Below are 19,295 nucleotides of genomic sequence, written 5' to 3'. Positions count from 1 at the left end.
TCCACTATTCACCATAGCTGATGCCCAGAGCTCACCCTCCCTATACACTGACTTCTGCACAGGTCACAGGGCATGCCTAGAACACTCTCCCATACAAATCAGTGATTCAGCTTCAGACTACAGGATCCTATGGCTTGTGTGGCTGCTGTAAAACATATTGCTAAGTGCTGTTAACAGTAGCCCAGACAAGTTGACCAGGCCATGATCATGTACAGAAAACAGAATCTAAAAAAAATAAACATGAAAATAAAAACAGATGTGAGAAGGAAAATTATTAAAATAATATGTCATCGTATCTGGTTTTAATTTGTAAAAAAAAAAGTGATACACTCCCTTTAAACACTATAATTACCATATTACTCTAAGTAAAGGCAAACTATACATTACATATCACTGTTACAATATTCATAAGGGAAAGGATTGATACTGAATGAAAAAAGCAGCTACTTTGTCTTAATACCCTAACAGTTCCTCATAAGGCTGCAATCTGTGTAAAATGTTTAGCTGATTTACCCAAAGTGGCTACAAATGAAAACAAACAACATTTATTTCTAATTTATTTCTAACTTAAAATATTATTATAAGGTGTACTCCGGTGGAAAACACTTTTTTTTTTTATAATCAACTGGTGCAAAAAGTTAAAACAGATATGTAAATGACTTCCATTTAAAATTTTTAATCCTTTCATCAGCTGCTGTATACTACAGAGGAAGTTCACCGACGACACGGACGAGACCGGACCCAGATGTCTCGGGATATATGGAAAAAGTAAGCAGAGTCCAGCGCAGTATCAGAGCAATGCGTGTTAGTTTATTCAGCTATCAGCCAACATGGAGAATGTGACAGGGTGGGGGAATGTTACAAAGGGGGGGGGGATGTGATGGGGGGGGGGGGATGTGATGGGAGGAGGGGGATAATGTGACAGGGGGCGGGGATAATGTGACAGCAGGGGAATGTGACGGGGGATATAAAATAAATAAAAAATATATGCTTTTTAACCTAATTTATGAAGTTCAATGCACTTTATAAAGATCAATGCGCCTTAGGCCTTAAGGTGAACTGTTTTTTTAACTATATTTTTTATTGATGTCATTTTATATACACCTTGACTATGCTCTGATTTGCCACATATACCTACCTGTGTGAACAGGATGTGATGCCCCAAGTGTGTTACATCACCCATCCTGCAAAATTCCCGTTTTTTTCTTTTATGTATAAAGCATCCACTGTATGGCATTTCTGTAAATGACTTGATAAAGAGAGCGGACTGCTCTCAAAACGCGTTGTCTAATAAAGAAATATACCCGAATCCACGGCATCCTTTGGTCTTCGACTTTGCGGTGTGCGCCCGGAAATCTCCTGGATTTTCCTCTCCTCTGTTCGGCAACCGCCAGCGAAGCCTCAAGCAGCTTATCTGCCCATGTGTTACAGTTTTGGTTTGTTTGACTATTCTAACTACTCTGACACCCCTGCACGAAGTCCAGTGTAGGGACTGTTGTCCAGATAGGAGCCAATGTTTAGGGGGGAATCGTCCAAGTAGGTAGGGACAGTGGTTTAGGGTGAGCTCGGATCTGCAGTGCTCCCTACCCTGACGTCACAGTTCTGTTGCAATTATTTTACTATATTTTTCTACATCAGAAAATTAGAAGTGAGTGTGTTGGCAAACAATCTCATGTCTTTGGCTAACTTTAGCGCAATGCTGTGAAATGTGGGACTGTCGTATTACAAGAAAGCATTAAAGAGGATGATCACAGATGACTAATGCTACATTCCTCTTCGTCCCCTACGGCAGCACAGAAGGGGATATTTCGGTCTCCTGACCTCCCACTAGGACCGGCCATCTAGATTAACATAATTAATTATTTAATTGATTCCTAGCCCTAGTCCTATATACAGACCCCGCATACAATCCACCATGTGTTTTTTTTTGGTCCTCCTTCCAAAATTGAAGTTAACCATTAGGTTGCCCATTTTGGATTCAGCCTTGCGGGGTTCTTGGCTGCAACTATTATGTGAGTATGTGCCAGAGCGGGGTCCTGGCTTCCCTGCTGTCCTTAAGCCGGTGCGGGGTCCTGGCATGCCGTTCGGACAGCAGGAGGTGCGGCTGGTGCGGGGTCCCAGCTTTATACCAGCACCATCATCCCTTCTACTATGGCCGGTGCGGGGTCCTGGCAGTGTGATGTGGCTGGTATGACTACACGGCAAAGAAAACTATGGAACCAATGCGGGGTCCTGGTAAGTAGTTTTCTATTATATGTTTATGCTGAATGTTCAGCTAGACGGCGCAGTGTAAGTATGAAAGAGTTATCTTACTTGTATCCTGTCTGTGCGCTCGTCTATGCGCACGCTTCCAGCGGGGCCTGCTGTTGCGAATCGGAGCGCGCTTGTCGGCCTCTCCCCGTGTTCCGTCTTTGTGCGCATGCGCCGCTGTGCCGTATCTTCGGGCGCATCGGCGCGCGCTTGGCTGTGATGTCTCTAGTTGGTGCGCGCTGCCAGCTGTTAGCATCTATGTACAGCTGCAGCGGCGCGCATTTATGACGTCAGCCAGTTCTGGCACAGTAGGGGGCTGGCGGGGGAATGCTTATTAGCCCGGGAGTCTGGCGTTGCTCAGCCACATTGCTGGGCAGTCGGGCTCTTGGACTAATAAGGTACTGTAAAAGATTTTCCTGCGGGTCCCTGTGGTTCAGTAACACTTACACTACACTACATTGAATTTCTCCTTCCTCTGTTTCAGATGTCTTCTGATTCGGCAAGGAAGAAGAGATCCAAGTCTAAACATAGATGCTGTATAAATTGCAGTGAACCTTTACCTGACTCATACCCATTTGATGATTGTGACTTTTGTTCCAAAAATGGAAAGTCAGAAATTCCAATATTTAATAAAACCAAACGCTGTATCAGCTGTTTACATTATCTGCAGGAGGGATGGCCATCTAATATATGTGAGGCATGTTCACCCCCTGATAAATCAGGTTTTGAGGATGAGGCTAGAAACTTCTTTAGCTGGATGCGTAAGCGTATGTCAGATTCTGGGCCCGCTACGCGCAAGAAGTATATATATAAAAAAGAAAAAGCTGCTTCCTCATCATCTGATTAGGAATCAAACCATACTATGAAGAGAAATAAAAAAGGGGTCAAAAAATTGTTGTCATCATCCTCCGAGAGCACTTCTGAACCGTCGCACAAAAAGAGAACGAGGCAGTCTAGGAAACAATTATCTTCCGACTCGGATAGTTCTCCTGGTCCATCTCATAAAAATAAAAAGAGACATTCTAAAAGACAGTCATCTTCTTCTGACTCCTCTGACTCATCCTCCGAGTCGGATGAAGTTGCAGAAGACTATTACCTGTTTAATGCAAATGCTGCAGAAAAGCTGATTAAGAAAGTTAAGAAAAGCATGGAGTCAGCTAAGAGCGATCGACCTGCGCAAGATAAGGAGAGTCTATTTTACTTTCCTAAGAGAAAGTCTACTGTCTTGCCAGGTCATCACATTTTGCAGAGTATTATGCAAAAAGAGTGGAAGAAGCCAGATAAGCGCCTGGATATGGGATCAAGATTCAAAAAGGTGTAAAGGCTGGACCCGTCTGTATCAGAAGAGTGGGAGCAGCCGGGAAGAGCAGATTCAGCGGTAGCCCGAGTATCAAAGAATGCCTTCTACCCTGCAGATGACGCGGTATTATTAAAGGATGCTATGGATAAAAAGGCAGACACTATGCTGAAAAGAGTGCATGGGAATATGTCAGCTTTAAACAAAGCAGCCTTATCAACGGTGCCTGTGTCAAGAGCTATGAGGCTTTGGCTAACCCATTTTTCGCAGGATCTGCAGACAGGCAGCTCTAGACGACGACTTAAAGAAAAACTTTCTTCTCTAAAAGCCGCTGCCGAATTCATGTGTGATTTTTCCCTGGACGTTCTTAAGATCGCTTCTAAGTCCATGGCGGTAGCTAATTCTGCCCGTAGGGCAGTTTGGCTAAGGCCATGGTCGGGAGACACTTCTACAAAATCTAATTTTTGTGCGTTCCCTTTTGAGCCTGGCAGGTTGGTGGGAAAACATCTGTATAGAGTTTTGAAGGAAAATAAAAAGGATAAGGTGTTGTACTTACCACGGTCCTTTCGCAAACCCTTTAAGACGAATCACCCCCAGAAAGCAAAGAACAGCTTTAGGAAGCGTACTTATCCAGAGAGACCGAACAGATTTCAGCCAAGATACCAGAACAAAGGGAAAAAGAATACCAATACACTCCCAAACCAGAAAACAGAGTTCTGACGCCAGGATTGGGGAACCGGTAGGTGCAAGACTCTTAAAGTTTGCGCACGTATGGGAGAAAATAACCTCAGATGTGTGGGTAATGCAAATCATTCGCTAAGGTTATACTCTCGAATTTCAGCATCTCCCCAGGGACAGATTTCTACTGAATTCAGGACAAGACCAGCGAGTGCTTTCTCTCCTAACATAATTCCTGGAAAAAGAGGCTCTCGAACCGGTTCCAAAAGAAGAAGAATTCAGAGGAGTTTACTCTCGTGTTTTTCCTGTGCCCAAACCAGATGGAAAATGGCGATTAATTATCGATCTCAGGTATCTGAACAAGCACTTACGAAAAATAAAGTTCAGGATGAACACCATCAGATCGGTATACGGGTTGGTGCAACAAGGAGAAGTGATGGCATCACTAGATTTAAAGGATGCCTATCTACACATCCCCATTGCATCACAAGACAGAAAATTCCTCAGGCTTGCTATTGCCTCAAAAGAAGGGTTTCGTCATTTCCAGTTTTGGGCTCTGCCATTCGGCCTTTCCCCTGCACCCCGAATTTTCACAAAAGTGGTAGTGGTCCTAGTAGCAGTCCTACGTCTGCAGACCATCAGGATCGTGCCATACCTGGACGACTGGTTAGTTGTTGCCACAACACCAGAAATATTAAGAATTCACATCCAGACTTGTATCCAGTTACTACAAAATGTAGGGTTCATTGTGAACTACCGAAAATCGGAGTTAACACCCACAAGTCAAATTCAGTTTTTAGGACTCACGGTGGATCTCGAGAGAATGAAGATTTTCTTGCCCTCAACAAAAATTGTTCAGATAAGAGAAGCAATTCTGCAGGTATACAGAAATCCATCAATATCAGTGAGGAGAGCAATGAGCGTGTTGGGACTTTTGACAGCAACAATAGAAGCTGTGCCGTGGGCAAGAGCCCATTTCAGGGAGCTTCAACTGGAGATTCTCTCCCACAATCCTCAATTCAAGTCTCTGGATTCTATAATAACAATTTCCCTGAAGGTTCGTCACAGTTTACTTTGGTGGACCAAGAAGGCGAATCTGAATTCAGGCAAGAGATTCATCAACAACGAGCATGTACTAATTACTACGGATGCATCTGCTTCAGGTTGGGGTGCCCATTCAGGAAGGAGTTTGGAACCCATCAGTGATGAAGAGATCCTCAAATTTCAAAGAGCTAAAGGCCATTCAGATGGCCCTCCTCCACTACGAGTGCTCTGTCTCCAGAAGGTCTGTGCTCTTGCAGACAGACAACATCGCCGCAGCCTACTACATAAACAAGCAGGGCAGAACCTGATGTCGGTCTCTTCAACAGTTATGTGCACAGATTATGACCTGGGCAGAAGATGTAGTGATAGATCTCCATGCTGTACACATAAAGGGCTGCCTGAATATCCAAGCGGATCTTCTAAGTCGAGAGACTCTACAGTCGGGGGAGTGGTCATTAAATCCAAGATATTTCCAGATGTCGACAGACAGGTGGGGGGTTCCAGAAATAGATTTAATGGCAACCCGGAGGAATCGCAAGTTGGAGAAGTTCGGTTCATTAATCAAGTACGATCAACCGGACGTGTTAGACGCTTTTTCTATACCTTGGAAGAACAGATTTGTCTACCTGTACCCTCCACTTCCGGTGTTGCCGAAGGTCTTGAGCAAAATCCTTTTGGAGTCTCCCAAGGTCATTCTAATAGCACCATTTTGGCCACGTCGAGCTTGGCTACCAACAATTTTGCAGCTGTCCGAAGGGAGATATTGGAAGTTGCCACCAGTCCCGGACCTTCTTCTACAGAAAACATTCTGTCACCCTCATCCGGAACGATTGCATCTAACGGCCTGGCTACTGAAGGGGAAAGGCTAAAACTTTTGGGCCTATCGGATAATGTAGTAAAGACTCTATTGGCCTCTAGAAAGTCTTCAACTAACTTTATTTATTCTAGACTGTGGAGAAAATTTCAAGCATGGCTTACAGCATCTAATCTGCAACTATCTTTGTCTGCAGTCCTCCAATTTCTTCAGTCAGGATATGATAAAGGACTTAAAGCAAATACCTTGAGGGTACACTTAACAGCAATAAATGCTATGACAGAGGGAAAGTTTAATAATCAGCCTCTTATTGGAAGATTTTTCAAGGCTTTAAGAAATCCGTCCACCGGTAGCCTCCTGGGATTTGTGTCTGGTGCTAAATGCACTTACATTACCACCATTTGAACCAATTGAAGAAATAGAATTTAAGTGGTTATCTATGAAAGTTCTGTTTCTCGTGGCAGTAACCTCTGCCAAAAGACTTGGAGAGATGCAAGCACTTTCATTCCGGGAACCATACCTAAAAATTCTACCGGATGGTGTGAGACTGAGAACAATGCCCTCATTTGTTCCGAAAGTACCCTCTACGGCTGATGTGAATAGGGAATCTTTTTTACCGATTTTTTACCCCAATCCGGATTCAGAAGAAGAGTTGCGATATCACACATTGGATGTAAAGCGGGGTTTATTGTGTTACCTTCATCGTGTGCAAGATTTCCGTAGAGATGAAAATCTATTTATTATAACAACCGGAGCTAAGAAAGGTCTAAAAGCATCTAAAGACACGTTGGCACGATGGATCCGTACTACCATCATAGAAGCCTACACTATCCAAGGGAAGGATCCTCCTCATCCTCTTAGAGCGCACTCCACTCGCTCAACCTCAACATCTTGGGCTGAAAGGGAGCAGGTGTCCTTGACAGAGATTTGTAATGCTGCGTCCTGGTCGACTACATCTACCTTCGCAAGACATTATCGGCTGGATCACCAGTCCAAGAGCCCAGCCTTCAGCACCGGGGTCTTGTCCGCTGTTCATAAATAATGCCCCCCCTTTTTTGTTCTATGTTAAATCCCTTCTGTGCTGCCGTAGGGGACGAAGAGGAAAGTTGGTATTTATACTTACCGTAATTATACTTTCCTCGAGTCCCCGAAGGCAGCACAATACCCACCCAATAAAGTTTGTTTTTGCATCAGTCAGTCTATTTTATTACACATGGTGGATTGTATGCGGGGTCTGTATATAGGACTAGGGGTAGGAATCAATTAAATAATTAATTATGTTAATCTAGATGGGTGGTCCTAGTGGGTGGTCAGGAGACTGGAATATCCCCTTCTGTGCTGCCTTCGGGGACTCGAGGAAAGTATAATTACGGTAAGTATAAATACCAACTATCTTTAATTTATAATAAGATATTAAAATTCCAACCAGCGTGCCTCCAGCTGTTGTAAAACTATAACTCTCAGCATGCTTGAGGCACACTGGTTGGAAAATACTGGTATGTAGAGAACTTAAAACCTGGATACACTTTAATACCACTAAACATATAATAACAGAATGTCCTCTGTAAAACACTGACTGTTACAAACAACTGCTAAGACCTGTAAGGAAAGCAGTATGTGTGCGTCCCATCCCATACCTTTTCACAGTTTTCAGTCTTCTCACTTTTTTCATTGGCACTTGGGATTGATTCGAGACTGGCCAGCGATGCCCTGGAGTCGGCATTGTTCCCTGCAGTGATGGCAATGGATGAGAAAGCTGCAGGAGTAAAGTGATGAGATGAGAGGACAGCACAGACACAGACGATGAGAAGATCAGATGAGAACACATCTACACACATCAATGACAAGGTAACACCACACTGTTGAAATTGAAATGATGGATGTTATTTGCCACAATTGCTTTCAATATATACAATACAGATGTCAATTGTTACAGTGCTGAAATCCAACACAGCTATTTTAGAAAACTGGATCAGTAACGTGTTAGAATATATGATAAACCTTGTACTTTTATATATACTAATAAAACCAGGAGCATGTACAATTAAAACCAAAGTAGAACAACAATTTAGACTTAAAGAGGACCTGTAACCACCCCCCAAAACAAAGAGATTTGCTGCCATTAACTAGCTTATAGTGCTCTGACCAATCACCTCTTTATAGTTTCTTGATACAACCTTCCATTCCAGATATATGTTGGTTTATAGTCTGACAATTCAGGGAATCAGTCAGATGGGCGTGAACCTAATTAAAATAATGGAAGTAAATATTAGGTGATGGGTGGGATTATACAGTCAGGGGGTGTGGATTTCATACATTGAAGGCATACATGCCTAATACACACCCCTTGACTGTGTAATCCTGTCTATCACCTGATAGTTACTCCCTTTATTAAAATTAAGTTCACGCCCATTTGACTGATTCCATGAATTGTCAGACAAATTATAAAGTCTCATATCTCAGGAATGGGAGGGTGTATCAAGAAACTGTAAAAAGGTGTTAGATCAGGACACTTTAAGCTATTTAATGATCTGATTTTTTGGGAGTTGGCCACAAGTTCTCTTTTACTGAGTGTTCATGAAAATTTATCTTAATAGAAATAAAGATGATAGAATTTAAGATAGAGAAATGCCTGACGTAAGACATGACAATCTTCACTGCCTTTAGTTTAGCAGTAATTTTGCCTTCAGGTTAAGACTTAGTACTCTGAGACTGACTGGCAACTAGGGACCACAACCTGACAACCCCACTAAGAAGTCTACCCCTGGCAACCAGACAAGTCTCGGCTGATAAATCACAAACTATACTGGCACCTTGCTGGCATCAGAGGAGGGAAAGGCGGCTTAGCAGATGTCAAGCTATGTGTTTCCTGATCCCGTATGCATTAGTATTTAGACTTTAAATTTAAACGGAGAACCACTTAGAATAAGATATCCGAATATTGCTAATTATGAATGCAGGGTGCGTCCTTTAGCAGTGGGTGAGATCCAACAGTAGCCTGCAGTGCTGCAGTGAATTCTACTCTCTGTGCTTTGCCCTGCAGACCCATCAGTAGTCTGTCAATGCACAGCAGACAACACATGTCAAACTCTGCGGCTAAATCGCTTGCCTCCAGTGCATGGATAGAATATGGAAACCGAAGCCTATATTTAGAGGATGGATTTGCAGAGAGAAGCAGAAGTTCACTGTCATCCCGCTTGCTATTGTAAAATAGCATCATATTTATATTCTAAATATCAGATTCTAAATACAAAAACCATGATTTACTAGCTGTTATTAATGTTTATGCAGCTTAAAGGAAAAATAATGAGGGAAAGGATAAAGTCCCCCTCAAATAACACAGATATTTAGGCCTTTGGAGAAATAGGAATTTCAAAATAATCTTAGAATGTGTTCCACCAATGAGGCTCAGATATGATGTAAAACTTAACATTTACTATAAAAATATTAAAATGACAAACACTGTCATAATTAGTAGTGAATCCAACATAATGTAGTGCCAAGGGACTGGCGCAAGGCGAATGTGGTACCAATCTTCAAAAAGGGCTCTAGGTCTTCGCCAGGCAATTATAGACCGGTAAGTTTAACGTGCATTGTGGGTAAATTGTTTGAAGGACTTATAAGGGATTACATACAGGAATACATAGGGGATAATAGTATTATAAGTGATAGCCAGCATGGGTTTACTAAGGATAGAAGTTGTCAAACCAATCTAATTTGCTTTTATGAAGAGGTGAGTAGAAGCCTTGACAGAGGAATGGCTGTGGATATAGTGTTTCTGGATTTTGCTAAAGCGCTTGATACTGTCCCTCATAGACGTCTGACAGGTAAGTTAAGGTCTTTGGGTTTGGAAATTTTAGTTTGTAACTGGATTGAACACTGGCTCATGGATTGTACCCAGAGAGTGATGGTCAATGATTCATACTCTGATTGGTCCCCGGTAATTAGTGGTGTACCCCAAGGTTCAGTACTGGGACCGCTGTTGTTTAATTTATTTATAAATGATATAGAGAATGGTATTAACAGCTCTGTTTCTATCTTTGCAGATGACACCAAGCTTTGTAGCACAGTACAGTCTATAGAGGATGTGTATAGGTTACAAGATGACTTGGATAGACTAAGTGTCTGGGCATCCACTTGGCAAATGAGGTTCAATGTGGATAAATGTAAAGTTATGCATCTGGGTACTAATAACCTGCATGCGTCGTATGTCTTAGGGGGGATTAAACTGGCAGAGTCACTGGTAGAGAAGGATCTGGGTGTACTTGTAGCTCACAGACTACAGAATAGCATGCAATGTCAGGCTGCTGCTTCCAAAGCCGGCAGGATATTGTCATGTATAAAAAGAGGCATGGACTCGAGGGACAGGGACATAATACTCCCCCTTTATAAAGCATTGGTACGGCCTCACCTGGAATATGCTGTTCAGTTTTGGTCACCAGTCCATAAAAGGGACACTGCGGAGCTGGAAAGGGTGCAGAGACGTGCGACTAAACTAATATGGGGCATGGAACATCTTAGCTATGAGGAGCGATTAAAGGAGTTACAATTGTTTAGTCTTGAGAAGAGACGTTTAGGGGGGGATATGATAAATGTATATAAGTATATTAATGGCCCATACAAAAATATGGAGAAAAACTGTTCCAGGTTAAACCCCCCCAAAGGACGAGGGGGCACTCCCTCCGTCTGGAGAAGAAAAAGTTTAGTCTCAAGGGGCGACACGCCTTCTTTACCCTGAGAACTGTGAACTTATGGAACAGTCTACCTCAGGAACTGGTCATAGCAGGAAAAATTAACAGCTTTAAAAAAAGGATTAGATACATTCCTGGAACAAAGTAACATTAATGCTTATGAAGAAATATAAAATCCCATCCCTTCCCCAATATCGCGCCACACCCCTACCCTTCAATTCCCTGGTTGAACTTGATGGACTTATGTCTTTTTTCAACCGTACTAACTATGTAACTATATGTAACTATGTGCTGAGGCTGTGTGCTATGTTACCACTTGTTATGTTGGATTCACTACTAATTATGACACAGTGTTTGTCATTATAATATTTTTATAGTAAAAGTTAAGTTTTACAATCATATCTGAGCCTAATTCGTGGAACACATTCTAAGATTATTTTGTTTATGCAGATGTAACAAAGTAAAATTCTTGGCATTCTTGACTTTACCTGCAATGGAATTTAAGACATCTTTAGAAAATGAGGTATCTGCTGATGCAGCATGTTTCATGACAGACTGGCTCTGGGAGGCCGTCGCTGTGCTCAGGTCATCTCTCGAGCCCTTGCAAGAAAACAGAAGCAGAAAGATCTTAATCTTTCACAATTTTACACTTTTTAATTCATTTCATATCACAGCATTTAATAGCAAGTTATATGATATATTCATCTGTCTGTTACTCTACTTTATTTGCTTATCATGAGAAAGGGCTATGTATTTATTATAAATAAGTCTGTGGAACTGATAGCTCATATAGTGAACGGGAGAGAAACCCTGGAGGAGAGCTCACAAAAGGTAGTGTAAATGAGAGAAAATAGAGCTCACACAGAAAACTGCAGATCAAAATTTTTAATAAAGACCTGTGGAGAAAACATGTTAAAGGGGTACTCTGCCCCTAGACATATTATCCCCTATCCAAAGGATAGGGGATAAGATGTCTGATTGCAGGGGTACTGCCGCTGGGGACCCCCATGACCTCGGCAGCAGCACCCCAGACATCCGGTGCATGGAGCGAACTTTGCTCCGTGCCGGATGACTGGTGATGCAGGGTGGATGCTCGTGATGTCACAGCCACATCCCAATCATGATGCCCCCTCACGCCCCCTCCCATAGACTTACATTGAGGGGGCGTGGCCGTGACGTCACAAGCCTCAGGCGCTGCACCCGATGCTCTAAATGAATGCCGGGTGCAGCAGGGAGATTGTGGGGGTCCCCAGCTGCGGGATCCCCACAATTAGACATCTAATCCCCTATCCTTTGGATAGGGGATAAGATGTTTAGGGGTGGAGTACCCCTTTAAGCAGTATAATAAGTACAAAGCACAATAGTTCTCCATTAACTGTAATTTTTATTGAAAGGAATTTTTCAGTTATAAGACATAACAAAAAGGAAATCAGCAAAGTATCATCATATAAGGTCGCAGGGACAAAACACTCTCAGCAAAACATTGAAAAAGGCAGAAAAGTAAGCCAAAATAAGTTGACATAAGGTAGATCAAACAGTCAAAATCCCCCAGGTCATAATAGAGTAGCATGTTAAACAATAAATCCACCCCGAGGAGGTCATAAGCGGGGAAATGATTATGACAAGCTAAGACAAACACAAAAGCCTGATAGGCTACAAACAAGGGGGGAGAGACATAAAAACCACAAGACCGACACAAAGACAATTCACAAAACCTGAACAGAAGGAAAGGAAAAGTAAGAAAAGAAAAAGGGGAAAGAGTAAAAGCAGAGTAGTTCACGGAGGTTGGTGATCAGAAAAGCGGTCCCAAGGTTCCCACACAGAGAAAAACAAAGGCATAGAGTTATTTAAGGAAGACGTGTGATGTAGGGTCACCTTCTGAGGGATGAAGAAGGAGAGAATAGATGCCGGAGAGAAGTCCCCGCGTCTGAGGTCCACTACAGCACAATCCTTCAAAGCATGTGGGCTGGGATACAGCCAGGGAACTCAACATGGAAGACATATAATGTCTAAGTTGCAAGTAAGGGAACCATTCAAAAGAGGGGAGCTCCCTGCGAGAGACTAGCAAATCAAAAGATAAGAGAGAGCAAAAAAGGGGATCTACCACATCGGCCCAACAATAGAGACTTCCAGAACCCCACTCCCGCACTATTCCTGAGGACAGACCAGAGGGAAAATCAGGATGGTAAAGGAAGGATAGGAGAAAGAGAAGAGAACAGCCTAAACTTCCTGGAACAATAGCCCCACACATACCTAGAGAAAGACATGGGAAAACAAGGGTGTCAAGGAGACAGCAGGTGGAGGGATACACCAAAGAAGTTCCATCCAGCGGCTATATGTGTGGTACATAGACCATGCCGCTAAATGGTGCAAATGGGCAGCCCAATAATATTTAGTCACGTCAGGGACCACTAAACCCCCCATAACCCAGCTAGCCAGCCTAACTGACATTGAAAGGTGATGATGCTTCCCATCCCAGATGTATTGGAAGATAGCCGATTGAAAAGAAAGCAGGGCGGACAGCGGCAGCATCTCAAAATAATAAAGCAATTTAGGGAGAATCACAATTTTTACTGCCGCTATACGTCCAAAAAATGACATAAATTGCGATAGCCATTTCTCCATGAGAGCCCTAAGGTCACGGAAAAGAGGAAGGAAGTTAGTGGAATAGAGAGAGGAATAACGAGTGGCAAAATAGATACCCAGATACTTAATAGCGGTAGAGGACCATTTAAAAGAATAATAAAAACGCAGAAGAATAGACAGAGGTAAAGGAAGATTCCGGGGAAGTGCCTCAGTTTTAGAGAGATTAACCTTATAGTCAGAGACAACCCCATAAGGCTGAAGAACCCTATAGAGGTTAGGGAGAGAAAGCAAAGGACGAGAGAGGGTAAGCAGGATGTCATCCGCAAATAGGCAGATCTTAAATTCCCATTCATGAAGGGTGATGCAAGTAATGTCCGGATCCCCCGGATCATGGCAGCAAGGGGTTCAATGCACAATGCAAAGACCAGGGGGGACAACTGACACCCCTGATGAGTACCGTTAAACAAAGGGAAGATTGGAGAGGGAGCAGGAGGAAGTTTAATAGAGGCAGTGGGAGAAGAGTAGAGACCCCGCAGAGCAGTGAGTAAGTTACCATTGACACCAAATTTCTGTAGGGTAGCAAAGAGAAACAGCCACCCCAGCCTATCAAAGGCTTTTTTAGCTTCCAAACTGAGAATCAAGGCCTGCTCAGACCTCCAATTAATCAAGTCAACAAGACCCACTACCCTCCTAGTATTATCACCCCCCTGGTGGCAAGGTATGAAGCCGACCTGATACTTATGTATAAGGGTAGGGAGGAAGGAGCAAAGGCATACAGCACAACCTTAGAAAACAGCTTCAAGTTAAGAAGAGCAATGGGTCTGTAACTGGAGCAATCATGTCCTTACCCAGTTTGGTTATCAAGGTAATCAAAGAATGTAAGAAGGTCTGCGGGATCTCCTCACCTCCCATAAAAGAGTAAAAGAGAGAAGCAAGCCTAGCCATAAATACAGATAGATGAAGCCATCCAGACCGGGGGGAGCGACCCACAGGAAGAGAATTAAGGACCTCCAGGAGTTCCTCATGGGTGATAGGAGTGTTCAAAACTTCACGATCTGCAACCGACAAAGTCGGCAAACCACATTGAGAAAGATAAGAGTAAAGTTCTGCAGCACGCCCCGCCGGGTCAGACAAAAGCTGAGAAGGAAGGGAGTAAAGAACAGAATAATAGTCAACAAAAACACAGGAGATGTTGGCAGAATGATAGTGGAGAAAACCTGAAGAGTCCTTCAGAGCTGAGGGGGACTGAGCGACTGCACAGTCCCGCAGGTGCCTAGCCAACATTGTATGAGCCTTATTACCCTTCTCATAAAACTTCTGCTTCACATACAACAACTGTCGCTCAACTTTATGAAGAGCAAGCTCACCTTGTTGGGCCCGAGAAGCCACCAAGCGCCTCAGCACCGAAAGAGAAGAGGAGGACAGTAAGAGAGTTTCCAGCTTAGAGATGTGCACTCGAAGCTCCCGGGAGCACCCGTTTTAATAGAGCACCCAAGGCAATAATAGTTCTCCATTACTAGTGTTACAAAGGTATCAATGGGAAATACTTACAACACTAAAAGCAGTCATTTTCCACCCAATGAATACCCTCTGGCAATGACACTTTCCAAACTTACCTGGTTGGATGTATTAAGTGAGAATGGAAAAAAGTCCTTCATGAAAATTCGGGACATGTTATCCAGGAGAAGACCATAGAGAGGTAAATATAAAATAGCTATCTGCGCTTGTTTTTCCTAAAAATACAATACAATATACAAAACAGTAAATTTTTAACAGAATGTGTAAGCTAAAACATGGAGAACATTTTCATAATCAAGAAATGGTATCTGCACTGAAATTCTCAACCAAATGTTTAAAAAGCCTCGTATTACAATGCCAGGGAGACATAAACCCAATGTAGTGAGTGCTGCCAATCCTCCTTGTTATGTCTCATTCCTTCACTGACTCTTTGGCCTGGAGCTGATGACCATACTAAAGACTGCCAAAACCTAGTCTACTACATTCACTAATGTTTGTGTCAGTTTTGAGCATATCCCAAGTACTCAGGTGCTGGTGGAAAATGTTTTACGGAGAGAGCAGAGAACTGGCAGGAGAAACACTGGAGCAGATTTACTATTGAAAATGCTTCAGAATTCTGACATAAACCTACTGTACATAATGTGCACCATACAGTGGGGCAAAAAAATATTTAGTCAGTCAGCCACCAATTGTGCAAGTTCTCCCACTTAAAAAGATGAGAGAGACCTGTAATTTTCATCATAAGTATACCTCAACTATGAGAGAGAGAATGAGAAAAAAATCCATAAAATCACATTGTCTGATTTTTAAAGAATTTATTTGCAAATTATAGTGGAAAATAAGTATTTGGTCACCTACAAACAAGCAAGATTTCTGGCTCTCACAGACTTGTAACTAAAACACCAGTAAACTATGTATTGCCTTTCAATGACACTCTCATTGATAAATATAGCACCTCTATTGTATACTGTCACGCATATTATTATATGGAATACGTGATTCTTTCTTTTCTTTCTTGTTTTTACTAATGTCATCGTATGCAGTTATTTCCACTTGGTTTTCTCTCGGGCAGTTTTTGGAAAACTGCCACTACAGTTTTTGAGCCAAAGCCAGAAGTGTATTCAAAAGGAATAGGACATATAAAGGAATGACTTACACTTCTCCTCCCTTATGGATCCACTTCTCTTAAATAAACAATTATTTAAAAAAAAAAAGTCTCCTCTGTCCTCCACTCATTACCTGTATTAATGGCACCTGTTTGAACTTGTTATCAGTATAAAAGACACCTGTCCACAACCTCAAACAGTCACACTCCAAACTCCACTATGGCAAAGACCAAAGAGCTGTCGGAGGACACCAGAAACAAAATTGTAGACCTGCACTAGGCTGGGAAGACTGAATCTGCAATAGGCAAACAGCTTGGTGTGAAGAAATCAATTGTGCAAGCAATTATTAGAAAATGAAGACATACAACACCACTCATAATCTCCCTCAATCTGGGGCTCCACGCAAGATCTCACCCCATGGTGTCAAAATGGTTACAAGAACGGTGAGCAAAAATTCCAGGACCACATGGGGGGACCTAGTGAATGACCTGCAGTGAGCTGGGACCAAAGTTACAAAGGCTACCATCAGTAACACACAATGCCGCCAGGTACTCAAATCATGCAGTGCCAGACATGTCCCCCTGCTTAAGCCAGTACATGTCTGGGTATGTCTGAAGTTTGCTAGAGAGCATTTGGATGATACAGAATAGGACTGGGTTTCATATGGTCAGATGAAACCAAAGTAGAACTTTTTGGTAAAAACTCAGCTTGTCGTGCTTGGAGGAGAAACAATGCTGAGTTGCATCCAAAGAACACCATACCTACTGTGAAGCATGGAGGTGGAAACATCATGCTTTGGGGCTGTTTTTTTTAACCAAAGGAACCAGGATAACGGATCCGTGTAAAGGAAAGAATGAATGGGGCCATGTATCATGAAATTTTGAGTGAAAACCTTCCATTAGCAAGGGCATTGAATATGAAACGTGGCTGGGTCTTTCAGCATGACAATGATCCCAAACACTCCACCTGGTCAAGAAAGGAGTGGAGATCTGCATGGAGGAATGGGCCAAAATACCAGAAACAGTGTGTGAAAACCTTGTGAAGACTTACAGAAAATGTTTGACCTCTGTCATAGCCAACAAAAGGTTAATAACAAAGTAGTGAGGTGAACTTTTGTTATTGACCAAATACTTATTTTCCACCATAATTTGCAAATAAATTCTTTAAAAATCAGACAATGTGATTTTATGGATTTGTTTTCTCATTATGTCTCTCATAGTTGAGGTATACCTATGATGAAAATTACAGGTCTCTCTCATCTTTTTAAGTAGGATAACTTGCACAATTGGAGGCTGATTAAATATTTTTTTGCCCCACTGTATTTATGTGTTTTAACCACTTCCCTCTTTGGTGATTTTTCATTTTTGCACTTTTGTTTTTCCTCCTCACCTTCTAAAAAATCAAAACACTTTAAATTTTCCACTCAAAATCCATGTGAGGGCTTGTTCCCTGCGCCATAAATTTCACTTTGTAATACCATTAATCATTTCACTACAATATCTACGGCAAAACCAGAAAAAAATTATTTGTGGGGCAAAATTGAAAAAACCCAAAACATTTTGTAATTTTTAGCGTCTTCCGTTTCTACGCAGTGCAGTTTAAATTGCACCTTATATTTATTCTGTAGGTCCATACGGTCGCAAGGATACCCAATTTATATAGGTTTGATTTTATTTTACTACAAAAAAAAATTATAACTAAATGCACCAAAATTAATACGTTGAATAATGTCCTCTTCTGACCCCTATAACTTTTTTATTTTTCCATATAGAGGTGGTCATTTTTTATCGGTACCATTTTTGTTTTGATCTGACTTTTTGATCACTTTTTATGGTATAAAAAATTACCAAATATACGCTATTTTGGAATATTTTTATGTGTACGCCATTGACCATGCGGTTTAATTATCAATGTATTTTTATAGTTCGGACATTTACGCACATGGCGCTACCAAATATGTTTATTTTTATTTACACAGTTTTTTTTTTAAATGGGAAAAGTGGGGTGATTCAAACTTTTATTAAGGAATAGGTTAAATCACATTTATTAACACATTATTTTCACTTTTTTATTGCAATGTTAGAGCCCCCATAGGGGACTATAACATTGCACACACTAATTTTCTACACTGATCACTGCCATGCAATAGCATGGCATTGATCAGTGTTATCGGCGTTCGACTGCTCCTGCCTGGATCTCAAGCACGGAGCTGTCATTCGGCGATCGGACAGTGAGGAGCCAGGTAGGGATCCTCCTTGCGCCCTGCAAGCTGTTCGGGATGCCGTGAATTCATCACGGCGGTCCTGAACAGCAACACTTAGCTAACCGGCAATGTTTACTTTCATTTTAGACGCGGCGATCAAGTTTGATCACTGCATCTAAAGGGTTAATGCCAGACATCAGCCCGATCGGAGATGTCTGGCATTAGCCGTGGGTCCTGGTTGCCTATAGCAACTGGGACCCACCGGGAATGATGTGCGCTCACCTGCTGAGTGTGCGTCATACCTCGGGAGCCACAGATGGACTTTAATGAACGTCCATTTGCGGCAAGGGGTTAAACACTTTTTCCATCATATCAAACAAAATAACCATATCCACCATATCAAACAAGACTTCAGTAAAAGGGGAATGGCTTAAATGTGGCACTGGGTGATGAAGGTGAACATCTTTTTACCCCATTAATTTGTGTGGTAGAAACTGTGGAAGGTATGTATCAATAATGTGTGATTTTATGTATGTTTTTTTTGCATCAAATGGAGCGTAGTTGTGCCAAAATTATCAATTGTTGCATGTAAATTTGTAATTTTGGCACAAATGCAGCCCTACAAAAGGCTCAGACTCCTGCCCCAGAATTTGAGGCAAAAATTTTTGGATGTGTTGCAGCAGCTGAAAAGTGTTAATTCTGACCTTTGAATTTTGCCAGGTTCACAAAGGTAAATCTAAGGCTGCATTCACATCTCGTTTTGTTCATACGGCGCCAGATCCGGCTGGGGGAGGGGCAAACCGGGCGCTCCCGTACCCCAGCCGGATCAGCCCGTGACTTCATTTACTTTAATGAGCCAACCGGAGTCAAACGGTGACTCCGGTCAGCTCAGTTTTGACCCGTATGCGGTTTCCTGACCGGACCTAAAACCGTAGTATACGGATCTGGCGCCCGTATGTACAAAACGAGATGTGAATGCAGCCTTACACAGCTAGGTCCTTTTTGTTCAAAAATCACAGTTATGTGACGTTCCTAAAGCATATTAAAAAAAACAAAAAAACATTATTATATAAAACATTTTATTTAAAAAAAAAAAAAAAAAATTGTC

At 42.1% G+C, this 19,295-nt stretch overlaps 1 protein-coding gene across 6 annotated transcripts in view; it reads right to left on the bottom strand.

The window, feature by feature from the left end:
• The window catches only part of DOCK10 (dedicator of cytokinesis 10), a 431,686-nt gene that overhangs the window by 76,245 nt on the left and 336,146 nt on the right, over window positions 1-19,295 (bottom strand). For 5 of the 6 annotated variants that reach the window (XM_056564788.1, XM_056564791.1, XM_056564789.1 and 2 more), the window contains exons 33-35: window positions 14,977-15,093; window positions 11,263-11,374; window positions 7,721-7,839 (exon numbers count right to left, since the gene is read on the bottom strand). In XM_056564788.1, the coding sequence (XP_056420763.1) occupies window positions 7,721-7,839; window positions 11,263-11,374; window positions 14,977-15,093 (348 nt within the window). The remainder of the gene's footprint in view (window positions 1-7,720; window positions 7,840-11,262; window positions 11,375-14,976; window positions 15,094-19,295) is intronic. The other variant, XM_056564786.1, reaches the window with a different exon arrangement.

Source organism: Hyla sarda, chromosome 3 (assembly GCF_029499605.1).
Source record: "Hyla sarda isolate aHylSar1 chromosome 3, aHylSar1.hap1, whole genome shotgun sequence".
NCBI lineage: Eukaryota > Metazoa > Chordata > Amphibia > Anura > Hylidae > Hyla > Hyla sarda.
The sequence above is the reverse complement of the archived record's forward strand: the minus strand, read 5'-3'. Positions and strand labels throughout refer to the sequence as shown.